Here is a 21,146-nt window from a genome sequence, read left to right as displayed (position 1 = left end):
TTCATCATAATAAAAGGTAAAATTTCAGTAATACTAAACTAAACCATAAAAAAATGTTACATACAACCTTTTATGCATAAAATAAACTTTTGTTGTTAATGGTCACCTTTATAAGTTGGTGATCGACTTAGCTATCATGGACGTGGAACTCAGCGGTAGCCTTTAAGGAAATTTTAAGAGAATTCTTTATCTCCTTGAAATTGAGGTAACTTAAGAAAAAAAAATGATTTTCTATAATATTACAACAAAATTGCTGTAAAATCAAAATTCGCAATTTTTCTTCCATTTCCGTAATTGTCATCAAATATCTGTAACCATTACAGATGATCCGTAAAAATAGCAGGTGTGTAAATAAATTTCCAAGATGTCTTGAATACTAAAGGCAAATTTCAGCAGAAATACATTCATAAATAAATGCCACATGTTTTAAATTTTGTGAATTGAGAGCGGGTATTGACAAGGAGGATGGCAAGAAGCAAAAATTCATATCATCTCTGTATCAACATTGCTTGGAGAGTAGTGATAGATATACAAACCTTGCAATCTGAGTGATTCGGATTAGAATGAGCTCCTGGTAATAGGAAACGATGGATATTGTAACAAAAAAGTAGTTCTTCAGAACCATAGGGCCCATGGAGCCAGAGTTTATCCCAGTTTCTATAGCGTGAAATGGACAATAGCAAGTGCATGCTATCCTTTGGATGGAATGCTAGTCTATCGCAAAGTACTTTCCACCAAATCTAATAGATTCAGCTACCCAGTCACAGCTGGGTGGACAGGGGGGTCAGAAAAAATCTCGCCTGCACCCGGGATCAATCTTGGTCCCTTTGTGTGTGAAGCCAGTGCTCGACCAACTGAGCTATCAGGACCACCATTGTAACAAAATTAAGTACCAAAAAAAAATAGATGTCATGTATGAAATGAAAATGTATGAGACAGCAGAGAGAAAAAAACTAGTGATGGCATTAATATGATTTTATTAACAATTAGTGATATTCCTGTATTCGTTCTAAATGTTTTTAACTTTATTTCATAATCATCAAAATCCAGGGATGCCAAATAAAATCTTAAAATGAGTGAGAGCAGCACATCTCACCTAATACAAACCTTGTAAATGAACAAACACAAACATCTCACTTAACTCTCCCCTTTCCATTTCCTTTGCAAGTGAATGGCGCCTTTGTAAAGCGCTTTGAGCATGTTTAGTGGATATTGCGCTTTATAAAAGCTCAAGTTTTTGGGTTGTTTTTTTTTGTTTTTTTGGTTGCATCGATTCAAGAAGCTTCGGTGGTCTTCTTCTTAGAGCCAGGAAAAGCTGCTGAGCTGATGTGTAAACTGAAGTGTGAAAAAAACCCGGAAAAAGCCGGAAATGAACCCTAATGCAATAGTAAATGAAACATTGTGAAACATATTGAGCATGAAGCAAACATCTGGCTATTGACCAGCAACTCTGAGGCTTGGAAGCAGTCGTAACCTTCCATTTCACTCTTTTTTTTAAATGAGGGAATTCCTCCTTTGACTCCAAAATCGCAGATTTCCCTTGTTCCGAGGAAAAACCATCAAAACTGCTTATCATGTAAAAACAAATTCTTTTAAACACAAAGAATAGTTTCTGATCTTATGAGGAGAGAAAAATAGTAATGACATAAAAAGACACAAATAATTCAACATCTGACCTGCTCCCAGCACTGTGGTAAAAGCTCCTCCACCAATCTGTCAGCTCCTACTCTCTCAGCAAACACGACACAACCGGTAAGAATGACTTGTCTGTAACATGGATAATAGAATCAGATGGAGATCCTAGTAAACGTTCATATTCCTTAACAACAAAATGCATTAATCAGATTTAATTTTGACTTATCAACATCCTTTTATGTACAAAAAAGGTTAACCTACTGTCTCAGCAAACAAAAGCAGCAGGCGAAAATCCTAATAAAAGTTCTTATTAATTAACAACATCCTTTTATGTACAAAAAATGTTAAATGTGTCAATAAGTACAAATATTTTTCCAGAAATAAATTATTTGCGAATCCCTTAAGTCTTAGCTTTTTAATTATAAGCAAAGATAGAATAAAAAATTATCCCTTCCAGTTGGTTGATAAAAAAAAAAAATATTTATTAAGTGATCATACATGGTAAACATCGCTCTTTAAGGGCTTTGCAATTTTTTTTTTTATCTCCTGTTAGGCACTAGTATAATTTTCACACAAATGTAATGCTACTTTACATCAAGGCTACCCCCAAAATTTAACATCTATCTTCATTATAACAAGGAGTGCTGTGAGTCCAAGATCTCACTTTACACCTCAGCAATATTGTAAAGTAACCAGAAATGAAGAGAGTAGTAAAGTAATGAGGATTTGAACCCACATCCCATCTCTTATAACAGCTCCCCACAAGAGGGATGCTCTACAATCGATGTCATCTGGTATCAAACATAGTAACTATCTTGACTCCCTCTCGCAACTTCTTGAGGTCATGAGTTCAACACACAAACTGGTAAGCCAGTAGTTAAGGTTATGAGCTTTATTATCAACACAAACATATAACACCAGTCCTATACAAGAAATATATAACAATGTGAAATTGAATGTAAGCTTCAATTTAATATAAGAAAACATAAAATGGATGTTTCGGGTGTCCCCTTTATCAACAAAACAGGATGAATAACAAACAGACGAATGAGATAATGTGGTAGTGGCACTGTAAAGATGAATGATTCATCTTAACAATGCCACTATCACATTACCTCATTATTCTGTAGTGTTATTCATTCTGTTTTGTTGATAAAGGGGAAACCTGAAACGTCCATTTTATCTGTTTTCATATACATTCAATTTCACATTGTTATTTATTTCTTCGAGCTTCGAGCAGCACCATTTACATATCTTATCAAAGTAAACGTAATAAGGATTCATAATCCTGCCAGAGGAAACAAAACGAATTCCCTAAGCAGGGATTAAACCCATGATTCTCTGTGTATTTAGTGCTGTTTATCATCCACTCAGCCATTGTACCAAAGACAATGTAAAGAAATTCTTTTTATTTTAAGTACCTTTGCTCATCATCAGGTTTCTTAATCAAGTTAAATAGAATGTTGAGAAGTTCGTCTCTTTGTTTGAGTTCAGGATGCAACATGGCCGTGCATAATATGACTGGGATAAGCTCCTGTAGATGGACAGATAAATGAATGAATGGATGGATTAATGAACAAATGGATGGATAGATGAACGGATAGATTGGTGGATGGATAAATGGATGGATTGATGGTTTGATGGATTGATGGATGAACTGATAGATTGATTGATAGTGAGATGATTGGACAGATGAAAGGATAAATGCATAGATGGATAGATGGATGGATAAATGGATGGATAGGGATAAATGGATGGATGGATGGATCAAACAATGCATCAATGGATTAATGAATAGACAATAAATGGATGGATAATGGGTGGATTGATAATGAATGGATGGACATACATGGTAAATGGAGGCATAAAATAATAGATCAATGGAAGCATTGATAGATAGGTGAGTGGGTGGGTGGAAAAATGGATGGATAGATGAATACATTAATGGAAGGAATGATTCATTTCATGTATAGATTAGCTATAACATGCATAGATTAAAGTACTGGATGGATTGGGTGGGTGAATGGATGGATATATGCATTAATAGATGGGAAAGTGTATAAAATATAAAATAAGGCAGTCATATAAGTAATGGATGGAAGCTTTGTGAAATGCCAAAAGCCTTGTAAAACCATTAAAGTTAAGTGAGCTACATAAAAATTGAACCTATTATTTTCAACTTTTAGCGACAATTAACTCCAATTCTATTTCTATGACCATTACCTCCCTGTGAGCCAGCAGCACTTTGGGTACGATGTGAGGCAGACATCGAGCCAACATCTTAACAACTTCGTTCTCATCAGACTTACTGATTTTGGACATCTGTCAAGAAAAAACAAAGAGGATCTTATGAACCAGCACTGAAAAGCATTACTAAGTGTTCCAAAGTGGTGACAAAAAATAGTGTGCCATATAAATAAAAGGAGGTCCTAATAGCTTCACAAGCAAAGGGACCAAGATCAATCACGTACGGCCCTACCCTTGTCAACCCAGCAGTGATTGGGTTAGCTGGGTCTGTTAAATCTGGCATAAGGCTCTTTGCGATAGACTAGCATCCTATCCAAAGGGTAGCAAGCAATTGCTATTATCCATTTTACGCTGTAGAAACGAGGTAAACTCTGGCTCCATGGACCTAATAGTGCTCAGGGAATACATATTAAAAAGAGAATAACAAAAACTGCTTTAAACAGGAGTCCAAGGCGAAACGTACTCCAAACAAACCTCTCCTCCTGGATTAGAAGTATGGGAACACTGATGGGGCTGGGGCGGTCTGGCATAAATGTCTATTCAATAGACTTTAAAGGAACCCGAATTTCCATTCATACACTTCAAGTTGTTGTTTTATATCCATTATTCTTACAACCACCAACAATCAGATATTCTTTCACAAATGAATCCAGTGACAAGAAATGTGTAAAAAGTGTTTTAACTATAAACAAAAGACCAGGCCCAATGTTAACAATCTTGATGAGTCACTCAGATAACAGACATCTTATTCACCAATCTTGAAACTTTGTGAAATTTAATCAAGTCTGCAAATGGGATGCGACATCTACAATGTTTACAAATTGACCTAAGGCAATATGCCCAGGGTTAAGGGGTGTTCAGTTCAGATCTGTTATTATTTTACAGATGTAAAAATTCTTTTTAAAAATATGGTATCTCGTGAGACCAAATTTTGTATTTGAAGTAAAATCGATTTAAAATTTCACATTATTTCTTTCTCTTTTTTTTTTTAATTTCCAAATTCGTAAAAAGGTACTTGAAATATTTCAGAAATATGCCAAAAAGTTTTTTCCAATTATAGCATAGTGATGAAATTGTATCATATAAACCAGACAACCAATAACCAGAGTAGAACGTTTAGCAATGCTCACCTCTGCCACAATTCTGTTGTCCTGAGATACATGGAAAGCTACAGATAAAAGGGCTTGACGGAATGTTTCAGTCATTTTCCTGGTGGATAAACAAGGTAAAAGGATCAAAATTTGATTTTCTGAAAGAGCCAAATCAAATTCATTATGCAAGATCCATCACTTAAATCTAGTATTATGTTGGAATGAAGAAGATGCATAAAAGTGGATTTAAAGTTAAAATGATCAGAGATATAAAACTACATATTTTCCTTAATAAAAAATATCGAGAGCATCTGACTAACCAAGCATGGGCCATGGACGATATTTTTTTTTTTTTAGCTTATGACAAACCACACACCCGTTATTTGGTAGGAATAGACATGTTACTTGTGCGACTATGTGGTCTTGTGGTATGAAACTCACTTTCTGATCGGTAGGTCCTGGGTTCGAGCCTTGCTCGGCACATAGTTAAGTCCTTGGGAAAAGCTCTTTACTCACATTCTCTCACCGTACTCAGGTGTGAACTGAATACCTGCCGTTAACAGCATTGTCTCTGTCGGGGAAAAAAATTGTATTATCGCCTAACAGGCGTCGTGTCTCGTTCCACATTTTACGTGTTGCTGTTGGTCAGGGACCCTTTGTAAAGCGCTTTGCACCTGTTTAGTGGATTTTGCACTAAATAAAAGCTCAAGTTTATTGCAAAAGTCACACTGTTTTATTTTTTACATTTAAAAAAAATCACCAGGCATTTACACAGTTAAACTCAGACACTCTCGATATAAATTAGACCCAGTTTGTATATTTTTAACTATATACCTAATTTCCAGCATCTAGTTCCTCTGACATAATACGAGTTAGCGGCAGTACTTAACATGTTTACTATTCGATTGGGCAAAAATAATGCAAAATGAAGTAAACTTCTTAAATAAAAAATTTATACAGATTTTATTTTGGATAAAATTGGCTTAAAATTGGATAAGCTTTTCAAGAAGTCTATGGAACATTCATCAGTGCTGATGGTGACAAAAAAATTTTTAATGGGTGAAAATTGTTAACGATTGTCTTTAAGCTCCATTTCTACTGCACTAAACCCCACTTTTTTTCAAATGAGATGATAAAACTATCATTGGTACTATAGCTAATTTCTGGAGGGTGGGACACTGCACCTGTTTGTTCCACCACCCATCAAGTCTCTCACTGCCGGAAATGTAATTTTTTAAAGGAGGAAATTCCTCCTGTGACTCCAAAATTGAGGATTTCCATGAATCTGAGGAAAACCATCAGCACTGATTGATGCGTTTGATGATATCAAGTTCAATTGTGATTCTCCTTACAACAGAGTATGTAAAAAACAAAAACTTTTTTTTTTTGCTGTATAAAATATGAATGGAAGAAGTTGAGAGCAGGCACTAGTGCATGAAAAAGAAATCTTAAAATACATTTATGATACAGTGCCACATAAAGCAGAAAGAAAAATACAAGAACGAATCATAATCCTTGGTGAAGCACCAAGGGGACAATTTTTATTTCAGTATTTTTCTTTCTGCTTTGTTGGCTCTGTACCATAAACATTTTTTTTCCATTTTTTCATACACAAGCGCATTATTTTCAGATTTTTAAATAAAAATTCCAATTCCATACAGCTTTGGAGATCAAGGTAATACATAATTGTCTGAAAAAAAAAAAAGGCTTAATATGCAAACCCACACTGTACCTGTTTTGGAATGTTGAAGCAATGGCGTCTTCATCAACAATAGTCCTTGTACTTCCTAGTCTATCTCTTGATCCATCGACATCATCATCCCCACCATTACCACCACCATCATCCACACCCGGCTCATTACGGGCAGGAATGATATCTGACTCTTCCTCTTGCCCCTCCCCTTCCCCTCTCTCTCCTATAATCCCAACACTATCCACCGAGTCTGAGGCCGAAAGAGATAAGGAGGAGCCTGTTTTGTCCCCTTGAGTGCTACTGTGGTGATGTTGAGATGCTGGCGATGGATGGCGATGCTCTTCAGACCTACGTCTGCTGCTGTGGTTTTCTCTTTGTGACAACGGTGACAAACGCTTGGGGACACTTCCACTACTACTGCTTCTGTTTCTGGCATCTGAGCTATGAAATGAACCTCTGGGGCTTCCTCTGTCAATCAAAGGAAGAAAAAAATAAAATCAATTTTATTTTAAAAAAAAAAAAAAATTTAAATTAAATACTGTAAAACTTATATTGATTAATGGCCAATTCTCAACTTTTAATAAAGACAAGCACCATTGAATGAGGTCATAGATTACATTGGTGAAGATGATGAAAATTTCGGCCCCAGCATTTTGTAACTGGGGAAGGAACTTTACCTTATCCACTTGAATCAGGTATGAGTGAGCCTCTACGTTTCTTTAACTGTCTTTATAGTACTAGTAAAAAAAAAAAGGAAGCTGTGTTTTCATCTCACAATTCAACTTGCACATAGAGATATTTAGAGACAGCAGAGAAAAAGGTGGTTGATGAAAAAAAAAATCATTAAGATAAGACAGTTCTGTGTAATATACAGTAAACTCACATCTTAAGAATATCTACTTGTTGGATCAGAACCTCATTCTCTAATGTTGATGTCTCTAGTCTTTCCTCTAAAGATCTTATTTGATGCTCCTGTAATGATACAATAATAATAAAAAATAATAATAATCTATAATAATAATAATAATATAATAATAATAAATAATAATAATAATAATAATAATAATAATAATAATAATAATAATAATAATAACATAATAATAATAATAATAATAATAATAATAATAATAATAATAATAATAATAATAATAATAATAATAATAAATAATAATAATAATAATAATAATAATAATAATGATAATAATAATATATGATAATAATAAATAATAATAATAATAATAATAATAATAATAATAATAATAATAATAATAATAATAATAATAATAATAATAAAAATAACAATAATGGTTGGTAATGACAAAAAGCAAGGATAATGATAAGAAAAAATATATAAATAATCTTTTTATACTGAATTTATAATGATTAAAATGATGGGAAATATGAGTAAATGAGATCACTAACCAATGCATCAAATTATGAAAAGCTAAAGGACAAGAGAAAAAGAAAGATTTAAAAATATAAATAAGTAAATAAGAAAATTTTCAAAAACTTTAAACAAAAACTAAAAACATACCAAATCCTGACAGCGATTTCTCCATTCCTGCTCAAGGTCATCTTGTGTCTGCTGATCAAGGTTAACATAGATGGCGGCATCCTTTGACTCTGTATTGGGAGCAGTGTGACTTCTGTAGTCTTTAAATAGGTGAATAAGGCCAGGAGGACGGGCTATATTCAAACCGACATCATCCCAGTCTTCAAAATCCTGAAAATAAATTTCATACATCAATTATAGATTAAGTAATCAAATTACCCTGAGTTCGATGAATCACATTATTGAATTAATAAATTAATTCCCTTTATCAATCCTAAGTTGAAATTCACATTTAGGATCTATCTCGTAAAAAGACCAAGATACTCCAGGCATCGTCTATAGGGCAGCACCACAAAGAGGGCAATAGGGGCTAAGCTACTTGCTCTAGGAAAAATAGAGATGCTAACAGTGGGGCTTGAAACAATGTCCTCTTAGTGTGAGTGTCAGACTTTATCCACTCCGCCATCTTACCCCAATAATCATTAGGGGCACTGGTTCCTTTCCCAAGTTTTAGAGTACAAAAGCAAAAATAATAAAAAGTATTTATGAGTTGACAAGAGGGTAATTGAAAATATAGCGCACTATGAAGGCGATAAATAATTTGACAGTGCTTATTTGTGCAGCGACGTGGTCTTCTGGTAAGACACTCTCTTTCGGATCGAAAGGTCCTGGGTTTGAACCTCACTCTGCGTATAGTTGAGCCCTTGGAAAAGGCTTTTTATTTAGATTTAGATTACCTCACTGTGCTTAGGTGTAAAACGAGTAACTGGCCATTAACAGTATTGTCTCTGTACATATGTACAGTCTTACCTGATTTTCATTCTCCTCTGCAAAAGTGATGGATGTAAATTTACAATCTGCTAATAGAAGGTATTCGTTGACTAGAAAATTCAAGGCCTTCTTTTCTACAGGACTCATCTGGTCTCCTTGCTCATTGTTGATATCCGTGGGATTTTGAGATTCTGGGTTGGATAAGTCATTTTCTAAAAGGAAGTTGAAATGAACAATTTAATATTTGTTTGTTTTAAAGATTTATAGCATTGATGGTGTAATGAAAAAATAATTTACTAAGGATTGCAAGCTTAAAGACTAGAATATGGAATGATAAGGCCAAAAGACTAAAAATAGTATTTAATATTTATCTCCCTTTATATTCTTATTAAGAAGGGCATCATTAATCAGCAAATCTTGTATCTATATGATAGAAGAAAAGGGATAAATATGGAAACATACTCCATCCAGTCAGTAATCATACATCTTATGAGTTAAAATCCTTATAAACTGTCCAGCTCGTCCCTCCAGGTTTCAGAAAATGCTTCTATCAAAATAATAATAATAATAATAATAATAATAATAATAATAATAATAATAATAATAATAATAATAATAATAATAATAATAATAATAATAATAATAATAATAATAATAATAATAATAATACAGTCCACTCCGGATAATCGCAACACCTTGGGATCAACGAAAATGTTGCGATTAACCGAAGTTGCAATTATCTGAAGTTGAGTTTCCTGCCCACTATTGCAACATTTTACACAAATATGGTAAATCCCATCAGTTGTTGTAAACATTGTTCTGAGTCCACCACAGACTGAGCAATTTGATTGAAATAAAAAAATATATGACAGCCCTGTATAGATTTTGACAAGCAAAATCAGATTTGAGGCAAGCCGACATCTTAAAATTGGATTCACTTACACATTTTGTTCTCAAAATTTATAAGAATCCAAGAGATTAGCCGTGATGAGAGACAATGAGGTCTCACCAAACCCGTTGGCCACAATGCACAGTTGTTAATCACTAAACAAAGGACATCATCGCTCAGTCTCTCCTCACAACTGTCATCGTCTACCTGTTGTCTAAACCACGCCCAGCCCACTCGCCTCATGTCTAATGGTCACAGATGACCGCACAAACCCGAACTGCAAAGCCCTGCCTCTTTTGTCTCTAATAGTGTGGTGACACACTAATGAAGTATTAAATCCCGCCCACTCTCGATTCTTCAATGTGTCATGATTTCACATGATGAAATCTGATCATGAGATTTTGTTTGATCTCCTTTTGTGGTCGAAAATTTGTTGCGATTAACCGAAGTTTGTTGCAATTAACCAGTGACTTTTATATAGAATTAATTCTGTTTCTTGGGAAATGTTGCGATTAACCAAAAGTTGCAATTAACCGAGTTGCAATTATCCGGAGTGGACTGTAATAATAATAATAATAATAATAATAATAATAATAATAATAATAATAATAATAATAATAATAATAATAATAATAATAATAAAAGGTTCATTTACTAAACTCTCATTCTCAATAAGTTGTTACCTATTTGAGAGATGACATGCAGAACATGGCCTTTGATGTTAAAAAATCAAAATCCAAAACAATAGATACTACTACTTTATTGCCACTGATATGCTTAGCTTAGATGGAAAAGTTATTGGCATACATACCTGTTTGCTGTGTCAAACTTGCCCTTAGTGATCGAATCGTCTCTTGAGCTTTTCTTAATTCAAATTCCAAAACTGTCGAGGATAAAAATGATGCATCAGTAACATTCGAACAAAATGTAAAATATGGCAATAATAACAATTTTAAAAGATGTTGTCCTTTCCTATCGTTAAAATGCTTTCAGTATGTTCATCTTGGAACTAAAGCTGATCAGTGCTAGGGTTGAATATTTTGTTTTTCTTGGTATTGTCTAATAACACAACTTATAACAACATGTCAATTAATTCAGACACAGTGTAATAAGTCTTTTGACAAAAGCTAAAAATCAGTTTGGTCTATATGAACATCGTGATTATACAATGTATATGTATTCAATATCAATGTTAAGTTCTATTCCAACACATCTCATATCTTATTCAAAATTAATCTAAGTCACTATCATATAAAAAAAACAATTTTTTTAGGTAGTGGAATGGTACAATGTCTAAATGTTTATGCAACGCATTTGGCCAGAGACCATCCTAAATTGAAATTGAAAATGGTAGATGGAGCATACTCCAGCTGGAGCTAAAAGGGTTAAGCAAGTAAAATAATAAACATGATATGGTACATACATTTTGATATGACTGCATTATTTTAAACAGCAAAAGACATAAAATGTTTATCATGTTGATTCAACAATCATAAATAGTGCAAAGAATTTGGAAGATAACAAAATCAAATTCACACTTCACTGATGTAGAAATTTTATTTCAACCTACGCACTTTAAAAAATATTTTTACCTGCAACACGCTCATCCACTTGCCTCTCTCCATCATCAGAGTAACGGGCAAAGTCCAGAGAATCAAAAGTTTGAACACTGGAGGTTCGTGCTTAATCAAATAAAAGTGAGATAAAAGAGGATTGGAGCTAGAGCACAATTCTAGACAAACTTTGTTTTACTAATTTTACTTATTCATTCCAATATCAGTGTTCTAGTTAGCACTATTTTTTTTTTTCTAGATTATGAGAGAAAGAAAATGTTTTCCATCCCTATATGTCAAGAATTTGCTTTGAATTACATTTACACAATTATTGTTATAATAATCAAAAGTGGTCTTGACCGTGAGAAAAGGAAGAAGAAAAAAGTGTAACTTATATATTGATGACATTTTTGGTCTCCATTATACTACAAATTAATAAAGCCCTTTATCAATTCCTACATTAAAAAATAAATGATTTTCATTTGTTTCTGGTTTATTTTCTTTTTACATCACAATTAGTCCTCATTGTCAAAATTAGGAGCTCTAACAAGAATTGTATACTGTGGTGTTTTGATTTGATCAATGACGGAATTTGATTCAATCTCTTAATAATATTTTTTTTAAGGATAACAGTTTTGGTTGATCAGTTGTGAAAAAGATGTATTATTTTGTTTTTATTTACTTCAAGAGGAAAATAATATATATCATTATAATAATAATAATAATAATAATAATAATAATAATAATAATAATAATAATAATAATAATAATAATAATAATAATAATAATATATAGCATCACCCAGTGATGAAAATGCCCATTATAAATGTCATGTATTATTATTGATGTAAAAAATAAAAAAATAAAAAAAATAAAAAATAAAACAGTGTGGCAAGAGCAGGTACGGGCTTTATATTTGATGTTCACCGAGCTGGGAGAAAGTTTAATCCCAAAATAAACAACTATCATGTCTATAGTCTGCTACTTACTTACAAAAATAATGCTAAGTCACGAGCTACTACCACAGACTACTGTACTGAACTGTATCGCAACATAAAATAATTTAAATATTCTCGACTTCTATTCTACAGCGCATTGAATAATATAAACAAGCCGAGGTGACATGTATTATGTTGATTAAATAAGCTTAATTCCGAACAATGACACTAAATTGTCATACGATGAAGGTCAGAGGAACAGCTGTTTCCAAAAAAATTCCATAATTCATCATTCTTTCATGCCACTCAATGCCACGCCCTTCTTGAGTTAACCTATTGTCAACTGTCAATTACGGCATGTCTATCCTTAAGAGTTATAAAAGTATTGTAATGAAAATAATTACGCAAAGTAGGTGAAGGTGTGTCTTCTTTTATCCTTTCGAAGTTTCCTGGATTTGAGAAATAGTCTCGTAATCTTGGAAGGTCTCTTCCTGATTCTATGAATTCTGTATACAGTTCCAGAGCAGTCAAAGTATAATTATCTTTTAACAGTTTTGAAGCAATATTGTCCCAGCTCATTTCAGGGGGGTCTGGGGGAGATATTTTTCTTGGATCTGACTGATTTTCCATGCCACGGGGTGTTTCTTTCTCATTTTCTGTACCGCTACAATCTTCCACCTCAAACTCGAAGGGGTTTAGATTGTCCGCCATTTTGTTTATTGTGATCATGTGACATCATCAATATCGTGCTTTTGGAACATCGTTTCTAAAATAAATCAGTGAAATTTTCATGTTTCCTATTATCCTAGAAATAGGAGAGCTATCGCTTAAAACGGTTAGTTTTAATTTTGGCAAGAAAACCGTCCTTTTAATATCGATCGATTAAAATAACCCTTATCTCGTCTAAAATTCTCAACCTTGGACTCCAGGTTAACATTTTTAATATTATGTGGGGTATTTTTTACCCCTGAGGAATCACAGTTTGAGAGCGATTTTTTTGTTTGTTTGTTTTTTTTTTTTTGTTTTTTTTTGTTTTTGTTTTGTTTTTTTTTTTTTTGTTTTTTTTTACTGGATAAGAGTCCTTTAAATCAAACCTTATTGGAAGGACTAGTTTTCTGGTCAAACACTTAGACAAAATGCGTTGCCGTTGCTGTTGGAAGAGTTTTTATTTTGTTTTGCTCTTTTTTTTTTTTCTTTTTTTTTTTTTTTTTTTTTTTTTTTTTTTTTTTTTTTTGGGTTTGTTTTTTTTTGTTGTATGTTTTGGGTTTTTTTTTTTTGGTGGTGGGGGTAGTTGTGTGTGTGTGTGTGTGTGTGTGTGTGTGTGTATGTGTGTGTGTGTTTTGTTTTGTTTTGTTTTGTTTTGCTTTGGTTTTGTTTTTTGTTTGGTTTATTGTTTTGTTTTGTTTTGTTTTGTTTTTTAGTTTGTTTTTTGTTTTTTGTTTGTTTGTTTTTTACGGGGGGGGGGGGGGGGGGTTTCGGAGTACTGCAGTATTGGATAGCAACATCATAGTATAATATTGTCGTGGTGGTGGTGGTGGCAGTGGTGATGGTCATAGTAGTGGTTGAGGGTGACATAGTAGTGGTATTCAATAATATAGTAAAAAGAAGGAGAAGGGAAGGTTGCGGAGGAAGAGGAGAGGGAAGAGGATGGGAGGAGGGAAGAGGAAGGGATAAGGAAGAGGAGGAGGGGGGATCTCAAATTGGGAGAAGATAGTGTCGCAGGAAGAAGAAAGGGGGGAGGGGAGGGGAGGGGGAGGAGAGAAGAAGAAGAAAATAATGAAAAAGGAGGAAGAGGAGTAGGATTAGGAGGAGGGAAACCAAAAAAAAAAAAATCAAAAAAAAAATAAAAAGGTAATATGATGACACGGATGGAGAAGAAAATGTTATCAACTTACTTATACGTGTAGTCGAATTGTTACCGGGAAAATACCTAAACACATACAATTCATCAAAAATACATCTTTCTTTAATAGCATTGCCATTAGTATGTGCTACGGAGACGCCGGAGACTATACGATAACATAATATTGTCGTCTCGGGAAACGCTAAAGAATGAAGGTCACCGCTCATTGCACTTGTGCGGGGTGTTTCCCCAAGGTCAAAATGTATGATAAAGTTTAATCTTCAGAGACAACTCCGATAATAAACGTAATGTATTCCACTCGCGACCGACTTTTGCGTAGAGATAGTAGGTCAGCAAAGCAAATTGTTTTCTATACGAAGGGTTACCTCAGCAAACGGAATATTATGTTAATATCGTTGCATTTATAAAATTATAGAGTAGTATAGAAGTATACCGTTTGGAGTAGCTTGAAACAAATTAATTAGAGACACTAAACAAAAATATTCCCCAACGAAAAAAAAGAAAAAAAGAAGGCTACTGATTACTACTGCATTATTGAATGAATGAAAATGGTGCCATTTAGCTTTTTAAAATTGTTTTTAAACCGCCAGCAGTTGAGTAATTAATTAGTTCCCACTAAAGTCTCTCTATCAGAATGTAAACATTAAAAATTACACGACACAGTTCAATTTATCTGACGGGTAGGGCGGGTGAGTGTTTTATCTTAACGCACAGCATCGACAGTCACTTTCAAAAGTGAGCTACTTGTTTCAATTGACCCCATTTAAAAAAAATCATTAAAAGATATTCAGTTTGATCATCTTTTAATAAAAAGTTAATTGCAGGAATACAGGACAATGTTACTTGCTTGTTTTTGCTTTTGTTTATTGTTCTGTCCTTTTCTGGGTTTTTTTTTTTTTTAATATTTGCTGTGAGTCGTCTGTGTGCCTTTTTTGTTTGTTCTATCTTTCTTTCTTTTTTTTTTTTTTTTTTTTTTTGTATTTGTCTGTTACCTTATTTCGTTTTTGTTTTCTCGAGTTAAAAAAAACCATTTTAGGTCATTTATGACCCACTGTCTCAAAACGGTATTATGTCGGGATTGACGTTTACATATATGCAAGTCTGGTATCCGAACCAATTGTGGGCCTAGTTTAACATTGTTGTAATGGACAAAATTTTGTGTCATTTTTTGAGATTCCCATTACAGCAATGAGCCCATAATGGATTGGATTGTCAGATCTGCAAATTAGTGCACGTCGGTCGAGATGAATTCGGCCTTGAAAAGTGAATTTGGAATCAAAATGATTAGAAATACGAACTTTTGAGCTTTTGCAATGTAAGAAATTGTATGTATTATTTATTGATATAGAATAGACATCAACCCCAAGTTTCTGGGTGATGTTCTTTGTGGACAGGGAGGCACTTACTGTGTCTTCTATTCCCCAATATATTTTCTAACTTGCTTTCTGTCTTTGTCTTGGAATGAGATTACTTGGTTTTGTCCTGGCCCTGGCCGGATACCCTGGCTGAGAGGGAAACGGGCAAATGTATAGTTAGTTTTGGGAGATGATATTTTTTTCTTTCTAAATCATCTCTCTGTTATGCACTGTACCTATTATGTTTTGATCACATGTTACAGTTATATATAATTTGTAAACATTTGAGTGTGGTCCTCTTAGTGGGGACCTGTGCTTAACGTCAGGATGAGACATTTAGGTGATCACAAAGTACTTTGATAGTGTGCTCTTGGAATCTACATCTGTTCCCTATTTGAACCAATTCCCAATTTCTTTGGTGCTTTAATTGTAATTCAAGAACGTTTTACTATCTCATATTCTTCCTTTTTTAATGGCGCTGATATGACCTTAATATGTCGCAAGCGCCGTAAAACCATTAAAAACAAACAGAAACAAAACAACCCCAAGTTTCATATTTATTGGCTCGTAAATTGATTTCCACCACTTAATCATGACGATATAATACCGTTTTGAGTGACATCTAAGCTTCATTAATTTGCAACTCTAATTATTCTAATACAAAAAAAAAAAAAAAAAGATTATGAAAAGAGAGGCACACGTTTGTGAAGTTGTATGTCGTTCGTATCATGCACGGAAATGGTAGTTAACAGAGAGCTGTTAATTAGTACGTTCTAACAGGACTATAACCGATCCTTGTATGATTCCATAATTAAGATGGATGATTGACGAATCATTTTACGAAAGATTAACTTATTTGATTGCAATCAGTAGTGGTAAAAGGCGTTAGGTCTAAGAATGCTAGAACACTGACCAAGTCCATTGCCATTAGTCAGCGATCAAATGAAATTATATCGGAAGCTAGGTTAAACTCATTAATACAAATAACGACAAAATTCTTCCACTATATAATATAGAAATTAGAGGGAATAAACTGCTGAATATGAAAGATGATGGGACTGATGCATTGTTTTCTATAGCGCATCCACCCACAATATTCCAACAAATATCAAAAGCAAAAGAGCAATCAAACACAAATATCAACAAAAAATGACAGCTGATTTTTTTATTTTGGTCTACGTGCCGGTAGTCATGCAGGGAACTCACTGGAAAATACAAGAAATAATAAAATTGGTTAACTGTGACGTCAACATTGTGTTTACGATCGATAACGAGGGTACTGGGTTATCCCAGACAGTCGGGTCGTTAAAACTGGGCCACCCCACGCGAGAACGATCTCAGGGCCGTTGCTTGTTTATGAAGAACGGATATTTTGTTACCAATAGATATACTCTTAACATGTTTTTTTTTTTTTTTTGTTGTTGTCCGAGTGGAAATGATACTTAATACTAAATTTTAAAATTAACTCATGAAATTTGAGTTAAAATAAATGCCTTCGTTGGGAAGAATGGTTTATCTGTTAAAAACATAAGGTTAACATTCCCTAATAAATATGATTATTTTAATGTTTTCTTCTAGTTCATTAAGACAATACTAGAAAGACGCGTTGGGTCATATATTTAAACGATAAATTGAATGAAATAATGTATGGAAGGCCGGGGCAGGGTATCACCTTTTTTTCGATGTTATTTTTTTTAAATCTCATTTTATCATTTTTTTTTTTTTTTCATTTTCATTTTTTTTCTTTCTTTGTGTGTCGCCAAGATGTCGAATGCATAACTCGACTTAAGTTCGATCTGAGGGTTTGAGTAGAAGATTAGACAACAAAATGTCTAAGGAAGGCATTTTGTACTGGGGTTTTTTTTTATGTCCTACTGGATATTGAGGTCAAATTTAAAGGTCAACAGAGTTGTCTCTGTCCAAAAATTATACCCATTGTTATTAGGCTTTATACATCGTCATATTTTAGGTATACTCTACAAGATCGTCGGGGGAGAAAAAACAAAACAATAATTGTAAAACGCTCAGTCTACGATATTTACAGTGCACAGTGTACGCTATATAGATGCAATTTTTTTTCAGGCACATTCTTTCAAACTGTTAAAATTTATGAGCGAAGCGAGTCAGGAAACATCCTCAAAAAGATTGGTAATCTGTGATAGTTTTGCCATCAATGAATCGTGAACGCTTTGGACTGAAACGAATATTTTCATCAACATGCAACGACACGACATAATGTTACAAAGTAAGAAAAGGATGGATTTCCACCATGATTTTACCTACCTTTCATTCGTTTCGTGTGAAAATTGATGGTGGTAAGAATGCGGATCCACTCTGTAGCCGGACATGGCATTAGTTTTCATGTCGTCTGCTGTACAATATCAAAGCACTTCTTTGTCATTTGTGACTCATCGTCTTAAAACGTTGCAAGGTCGGTGTGAACTTGACGCCTAAAATCTATTTGTAAGCGTTATCCACAAAATATCAATTATAATCTATGACTTGATCTGATAGTGTGGGGTGGGATTTTAAGACTTAAGCTTCTCTATTCTAGTAATTTTTATTTTAAATTTATTTTCATCATCTAGTCCATTTTGATATAACCCCAAATTGACGCGGTGGGTCGCATTTTGGCCAGAAAACATTTTTTTTTTCAATGAAATATTGTAGTAATAAAATACGACAATTCCCAGCTATTCAAAAGGTTTTTAACTTGGCACTCCTTTTAAACATTGGTAGCTAAACATTGTGATTGAATGTTGCTCTGTTCTTTGTAGCGGCATGCAATATATTCTAACGCTACAAATATAGACAATAGATGACGAATGGCATATGTTTTATACACTGACAAATCGCTTTTATTATTCGGACGAGAAGTTTTCATTATTATTATTTCAAATATCGATTACTAAAGATGGCATAAACTTGTTAAATATTTTTAAAACGGAGACTTCAAAGAAATCCCAGCTTAATGGTAATTTTAATTAATTGATGATTAATAAGTTTAACATTTCGTTCCAAAAAGTGAGAAAAAAGCGTTTTGCCAGTAGTCAGCAGAGAATTGGGGAGAGAGAAAAAAATGACCATACCCCCTGTGTTCAAATATTATAATATATGTTTTTTTCAAGTTTTTTTTCTTCCGGAACAGGGATATGTTGTAATAAGTGAAGTAGATAAAATTGTTCTCAGTTTGTTAAGTGTAAAATTATCGCTAACATTTGCATTTAAAGCTAGTAATCATGTCACCTTAAATCAGCTCTGTCGATGTGAAATTAAAATGATGATGATGATGACGATGATGATGATGATTATTATTATTATTATGATGATGGTGATAATGATGATGATGATGATGATGATGATGATGATGATGATGATGATGATGATGATGATGATGATGATAGTGACCACGACGACGACCACGACGACGATGATGATGATGATGATGATGATGATGATGATGATGACGATGATGACGACGACGACGATGGGGATGATGATGATGATGGTGGTGGTGGTGGTGGTGATGATGATGGTTGTGGTGATCATCATCGTCATGGTAGTAAGCTTCTATTTTGTGCACGTTTATCTTTCATTTTTATAGTGAATAGGATAAATGCGTATGAGCCATATTATATAATTGTTAGGTGGAACAGAATGATTGCTTTATAATTGATCCCCACTGGGACTTAGAAGATTCAGTTATTTTCCTCCTTGATAAAGTGTAAGACCTTCGAAGTGATATCTCGGTTAACGCTTTAATAAAGAGTCTTATTTTCAATTCAATAAATATATTTCAACAGACTCACGATTGAATAGGAAATAAGTAAATCAATAAATAAAGTAAACAATTAATAAATGCAATAATAAATGCATGAATAAATAATTATGTTGATAAAAAAAATAAAAATAAATAATGCTTGATGAATAAATCATAGAATGAACTAAAAATGAGACACTTGGTGACATGCTTCAATCATGCATGTGATCACGTGACGTTGCAATATATACTGCACCGGAGTCAAAGAAATGTAAGGTGTAAAATACAAATCAACAGTGTGTTTACAACGATAACGCGGCGTTCAGTAGAACGGGAGATCCCCGCACTCGTCGTGATGCAATGTGAATTCCTGTCAGATCATGTGACTTCATTGTTTACAACCAGAAGTCATTGACCTTGATGTAAAGGGTTACCTCTAGACAATGTCAAACAGGTATAATTGATTTTTGACTATTTCCCTCAAATTATGTCTTAATTAATTGCTTTGTAAATAGAAAATTAGTAATTTAAAGATTTAATAACTTAATGATGACGCATATTTCCTTTATATTGTCGATTTCTTCGAAATGTTCAACGGGAAATGACCTTCAACTTGCTCCTTAAGGTCAGGTCAGATATAAACGGAAGTTATTTTTGGCAGTGAGACGGACTGCACGTAGACACCGGCTTGCGATCAAACCATGTATAACACAGTGAGGCTTCTATCGTGAAGAGTGTAAACACCAAGCTGTGTTGGTTCGTGTGGTGAGTGGATAGCTCTAGAAGCGACTCGGGCTGTTTCTGTTATGTTTTTACTTCTATGTAGGTCACAGTGAAGGGTATTTAACGAGTTGCATTCATTCACCTGATTTCATATCAAAATATTTATCATGCAAACCGGTTGTGTTGCTGTTTCAAAATGAAAAGTATTCTCTTTTCTCTGGACGAGGAAGAGATCTAAACTTGAATGTCTAATCCTTAGGCCTAGACTTAGGTTTGTTCAGAAATTTTAATCAGCTGCTTCGTGGAGATGTGTGTTTTTATTCTCTGATTTTCAGGATATATCGATAATAAAAGTAAAAGGAATTGATCATTCAAAGTTAGTGCTGTCGATAGTCTGAACAATTGAAAGGGATACAAGCGCAGTGCATATTCTGTGAAAGGTATGGAATTCAATAAATAATATGACATTAATTTAGATAATAATGCATGGGTTGATATACGCATTTTATCTTTAGATTTACTAAGTTAAGTCCAATCCTGTGTAAGTTGTGATTATTTTCTATTTTCAGTCTGTACGCCTATTTATGCCTTCTTTTCCTGAATTAACTCGCTCTCTCCTCATTCATCCTCTCTATTAATCACAAATTTGGGAAGTGAATAAGCCAGACTAAACCAATTCCCTGCCACATTGAAATTATATAATTTCCTTGCGTTCTAACATATCCTCGAGCATTGATAGCATAATACCATAATAAGACTGATAGGTTTACGAAAACAATGAAAATGAGAAATGCATTCTTGCATACTTATCCTTTCGAAAGATTCTGAAAGTCAACAGATTATGATTTTTTAAATATATTTTTGTATTGATTCACCACCTTAAACCTCGACCAAGCTCTTCATTTTCATTTCCTGACAATTTGTCAGCACTATTATCGTTATTAGAAGAAAATGTAGTAAACCAAACCACGGGATTTTCATGCGAAGCTCCGATGTTTATCGCGTGTTGAGGTCGTGTGAAAGAAGAAATAATGCGTATCTATAAGCTGAACAATGGATACCGCAGAGATTATTT

The 21,146-nt window shown here is 33.7% G+C and overlaps 2 protein-coding genes across 4 annotated transcripts in view; one reads left to right on the top strand and one right to left on the bottom strand.

The window, feature by feature from the left end:
* LOC144976963 (RAB11-binding protein RELCH homolog) overlaps positions 1–13,112 on the bottom strand; it is a 191,635-nt gene extending 178,523 nt beyond the window's left edge. Inside the window, exons 1-11 of one of the 3 annotated variants that reach the window (XM_078921616.1) lie at positions 12,774–13,112; positions 11,471–11,560; positions 10,690–10,761; positions 9,029–9,201; positions 8,201–8,389; positions 7,550–7,638; positions 6,706–7,134; positions 5,013–5,091; positions 3,859–3,957; positions 3,057–3,169; positions 1,677–1,767 (exon numbers count right to left, since the gene is read on the bottom strand). In XM_078921616.1, coding sequence (XP_078777742.1) covers positions 1,677–1,767; positions 3,057–3,169; positions 3,859–3,957; positions 5,013–5,091; positions 6,706–7,134; positions 7,550–7,638; positions 8,201–8,389; positions 9,029–9,201; positions 10,690–10,761; positions 11,471–11,560; positions 12,774–13,098 — 1,749 coding nt within the window. In that variant the 5' untranslated portion in view covers positions 13,099–13,112. The remainder of the gene's footprint in view (positions 1–1,676; positions 1,768–3,056; positions 3,170–3,858; positions 3,958–5,012; positions 5,092–6,705; positions 7,135–7,549; positions 7,639–8,200; positions 8,390–9,028; positions 9,202–10,689; positions 10,762–11,470; positions 11,561–12,773) is intronic. The other 2 variants (XM_078921614.1, XM_078921615.1) reach the window with 2 other exon arrangements.
* Positions 13,113–20,051: 6,939 nt separating this feature from the next.
* The window catches only part of LOC144976506 (uncharacterized), a 33,075-nt gene continuing 31,980 nt past the window's right edge, over positions 20,052–21,146 (top strand). The window contains exon 1 of the mRNA XM_078920794.1: positions 20,052–20,511. The gene's annotated coding sequence lies outside the window, so the exon portion shown is untranslated. The remainder of the gene's footprint in view (positions 20,512–21,146) is intronic.

Source organism: Berghia stephanieae, chromosome 7 (genome assembly GCF_034508935.2).
Source record: "Berghia stephanieae isolate SIO BIC M18660-M18661 chromosome 7, UCSD_Bste_1.3, whole genome shotgun sequence".
Lineage (NCBI taxonomy): Eukaryota > Metazoa > Mollusca > Gastropoda > Nudibranchia > Aeolidiidae > Berghia > Berghia stephanieae.
The sequence above is the reverse complement of the archived record's forward strand: the minus strand, read 5'-3'. Positions and strand labels throughout refer to the sequence as shown.